The following is a 3578-nucleotide window of genomic DNA, read 5'->3' as shown; positions in this document are numbered from 1 at the left end:
ATTAACTAAGTTAACAATGTTTTTGCATGTTTTGAAGCGTTTCATGTGCATTTTAGGACTCGTTCGCATCATGTTGTAACATTTTCGTAGAGGCATCTTGAGATAGTGTCAGTTTGAATAGTTTTTGTTCGATTTTGGGTTTTATGCACAACAATAGAAGCATTTGGTGTGTAGATAGGGTTGTCGTTATTTTCAACGTCGCATACTTGAGTTTATCTTCAATAGCTTTAACAACATTGTGAACATTATCATTGATTTTTACATTCCTGCTAAGTATCATTTCCTCACTCTACACATTGTAATTTTTCATACACTTTGCAAATTCTCATTGTCATTAGTGATCTACTGGTATAACCATTTTGGTTGCATTCAATGGGACATTAACAGTACCTGGTAGTTGAAGTATTTGCATTTTATGTCAAAGATTAGTTATTTACAGGTAGAATGACAAGCAATGGTATTTGGGATGCTTTTCATTGAGGATAAGCTTGAGGAACCAACTATCCATTGTGGTCCTATGTGATGTGCCATGTATTGGTCTTATCAAATTGCTTTAGAATGTTGTTATTGGCATTGAGGCATACCCTATCTCACTAACACAACATTAAAGGATATATTAGGGAGTCTGGGAAAGTCCCATTACTTTGGAAATTTACTTTTCAATCTACTTTTTTGGTGTATCGTAAGTGATAGCCTCCAATTTTGACATCAAATAGGCTAAGAAGATGTAGCTTTTCTCAAATAAGAAGGATGTTATCCCATGTTTATTTTGTATCCAAGCCTAGACATACACTTGTTGCCGTATGATTTGTACGCATGTCCAACTTTGTAAATGCTTGGCAATTTAGCGGGTCCGCACTTGTAAAGCCAAAGCATGGAAACTTTCTCTAGCTATTTTGTAAGGTCCAAGCCATGTATTCACAAAATGAAGCAAGCCTAAAGTTCAAACATTATGTACTTTTGAATATTTGGAATCAAATAAAGAAAAGGGGAAAAGAAGGGTCGTGGGATGTGGGTGGTTGAGGAAGTTAGAGTCTCTTTCTTCCTTTATCAACCTCTTTCACGTTCCTTTCTAACTCTCTTGGTTTGAGCACAACTCTTGCCTCTCTCTTGTCTCTTCCTTGTTCTTGAATATTTCCTAGCTATGGAGGAAGGAGAAGAAGATGGTGAGGATGATCGTCTTGTCTATCTTCTGTGTGCTCTACACTAGGTAGCTTTTCATTTTGTGGGTATATGGCTATGGTGTTTTCCTAGAGAGAGAGATGAGAGAATAGATGGTGTGTGTGTATATGTGTGTTTCTTGAGAGCTTCTTGCAGTTTTTATGGCTAGGAGCAAAGCTCCACGCATATATTTTGCGTGCTTGAGCCCGGGTTTGCTGTCTTTTTGTGTGCTTGGAAGGCTGATTCATTTGGTGCATTCGTCGGGAGGGGCTAGCCACAAAGGTTGCAGCGAGGGTACAATTGGACAGAGAGAAAATGATCAGTAGTAGCACGCAGTAAGCCAAGCAGATGTTGAAGGGAGGATCACCAGGGGTGCAGTGTCAGCAGATAAAGGTTGCCTACGTCGCTGATCAGAGAAGGAGAGGGATGGTAGAGTATCAGAAGGTAGGCGCAAGGATAACAGGTCCAGAGATAGCAGGTATACAGGGACGAGAAAGACAAAGAAGTTAGGCTAAAAACCAGGGGGATATTGTTGAGGAGGAAAGGCTTACGTGTGAAAGTATGAAAAAGGGAGAGTATTCTAGCCGGCACAAAGAAGAGAAACTTACAGACGAGAGCAATCTAGATGATGAACTCAAACGAGAAAGAGAACATGTTAATGATGATAGACCAAAGCTGAAGAACAGAGGCGGTAAGTTCGAGGAGGAAATCATGAGAGATGAGAAAGAGAAGCTCAGCAAACACAGAGAGGAGGATGCAGCACATGTAAAGAGCAAGCACAATAAAAAGAAAGGAGAAACAGAACAAGATAATGGTGGCAAGCACAGAGATGATTCAGGGATGGATCATGTAGCAGATGCCAAGGGCAAGTATGAGAAAAAGAAAAGTGAAAGAGAAGAGGACCATGGTGTTAGAGTTATCAAGCCACAGGGTGAGAAAGGAAGAGTTGAGAAGCAGCAGGATGGCAAGGATATGGATGAAGGAGAAAGGCATGATAGACAAAGGGGAAGCCGTCAGGATAATGGCAAACATACAGAAATTGCAGGTAAGGATGAGAAGGTACGTAATATTAATGACAGAGATGGAAAATACAGAGATGATCGAGTGACGGGTGAGAAAGAGCATAGAGAAAAGGCTAAAGATGATGGGAACAGACATAGCAAGCGTAGAGATAAAAGCAAGGAAAGGAGATGGGGAGGTCTTCAAGATGAAAGACCTAAGGATAGCAAGGAGAGCTTCAATGCACAAAAGCATACAAAAGAAATGGATGACAGGCAAAGATATGATATTCTTACTGCTGCCAAGCAGAGAGGTGAAATAATCGAACTGCTGCCTATACATGTAGATGATGAAGATGCCTGTGAGGCCATACACCCTGGTATTGCAAATCAATTTGGAAAAGAGGGCAAATACTCGGCTGCATGTCAACCAATCCCTTAGTTTGGTAAGACTTGTCCATTTATCATATCTTTTTGTGAACCTTTCTATGATGATTATGTTGGGGTCATGCTTGCTGCTCCTGTCCATAAGTAAATCTATTACAATGCACAAATTATAGCCTCTGCATCGTCGCAGCCCCACAACCGAGGGTCAAAATGAAGATGCTGCTACTGGTGCTTCTTTACAGTGCTGTAGCTGTGAAGCCTTTCTTGTTTTATAAACACAAATGTCATGCTGATTCTAATTATGGTGTTATTTTGATGCTTGACATGATCCCTTTGGATTTTCTTCTTTCCTCTTGGAGGGGAAGTTCACAAGATGCTGATGTCCAACATGATGTTCATGTCTCTTATGGTGCTGAAGCTACTTGCAGGGTTATCCATGATGGTTTTATTGATGATGCCCTAACCACAAACTCTCCTTTGAGGGGGAGCCCTACTCCTGCTGCAACGGTGACTTCATGGATGATCTTCCATTTCTCTCCCTTGAGAGGGAGTGTTGGTGATCAAGGTCATGAAAGGAAGATTCGAATAAAGATTGAAGCAAATTTTCATGCAGATTTTGAGTGAGGAAGAGCTATGAAATTATGATCTTTTGATGGGGATTATTTTGGTGTTTGAAGTTGAGAGTTATTATTATTTCCATAGGATGTTTGTGGGTTTTTTGTGGGGGATGTGTTGATGATTTTTCACCTCATTCCATGTTTGGTGGAGTATGGAGTAAGTGTAGGAGAGCAAGTGAGGAGTTTGAAGAGGTGTGATGAAGTTTGAGGAGTTTTTTTTGAAGAAGTGATTAAGTATGTGAAAAGGGAGAAATTTCATTGATATTTTGTTCGCGGGAGCTCACAAGCTAAGTGTGGGAGGAATGATAGCCTCCAATTTTGACATCAAATAGACTAAGAAGATGTAGCTTTTCTCAAATAAGAAGGATGTTATCCCATGTTTATTTTGTATCCAAGCCTAGACATACACTTGTGG

General features: G+C 40.3%; 1 protein-coding gene across 3 annotated transcripts; it reads left to right on the top strand.

The window, feature by feature from the left end:
* The first annotated feature begins 1865 nt into the window (after window positions 1-1865).
* LOC147641339 (uncharacterized) lies at window positions 1866-3309 on the top strand. Of its 3 annotated transcripts, none has more exons than XM_086810334.1 (3): window positions 1866-2206; window positions 2507-2605; window positions 2965-3309. In XM_086810334.1, the coding sequence occupies exons 1-2, from the start codon at window positions 1873-1875 to the stop codon at window positions 2599-2601; spliced, it is 429 nt and encodes a 142-aa protein (XP_086666460.1). In that variant the 5' UTR covers window positions 1866-1872; the 3' UTR covers window positions 2602-2605; window positions 2965-3309. The 3 variants fall into 3 exon arrangements, with proteins under 3 accessions (XP_086666460.1, XP_086666452.1, XP_086666444.1); XM_086810326.1 differs by having other exon boundaries at window positions 2975-3293; XM_086810318.1 differs by lacking the exon at window positions 2965-3309 and having other exon boundaries at window positions 2507-2866.
* The last annotated feature ends 269 nt before the right edge of the window (window positions 3310-3578 follow it).

This window comes from Cibotium barometz, chromosome 2, assembly GCF_041138505.1.
Source record: "Cibotium barometz isolate CiBa-2024 chromosome 2, ASM4113850v1, whole genome shotgun sequence".
NCBI lineage: Eukaryota > Viridiplantae > Streptophyta > Polypodiopsida > Cyatheales > Cibotiaceae > Cibotium > Cibotium barometz.
Note: the sequence above shows the minus strand (reverse complement) of the source record. Positions and strands in the feature narration are given on the sequence as shown.

Bases quoted from the DNA above. Each gene is read 5' to 3' on its own strand.
- LOC147641339 (XM_086810334.1), top strand. From the start codon at position 1,873: ATGAGAGATGAGAAAGAGAAGCTCAGCAAACACAGAGAGGAGGATGCA. The intron at 2,207-2,506 runs GTAAGGATGAGA...CTATACATGTAG, and splicing joins CAAACATACAGAAATTGCAG to ATGATGAAGATGCCTGTGAG.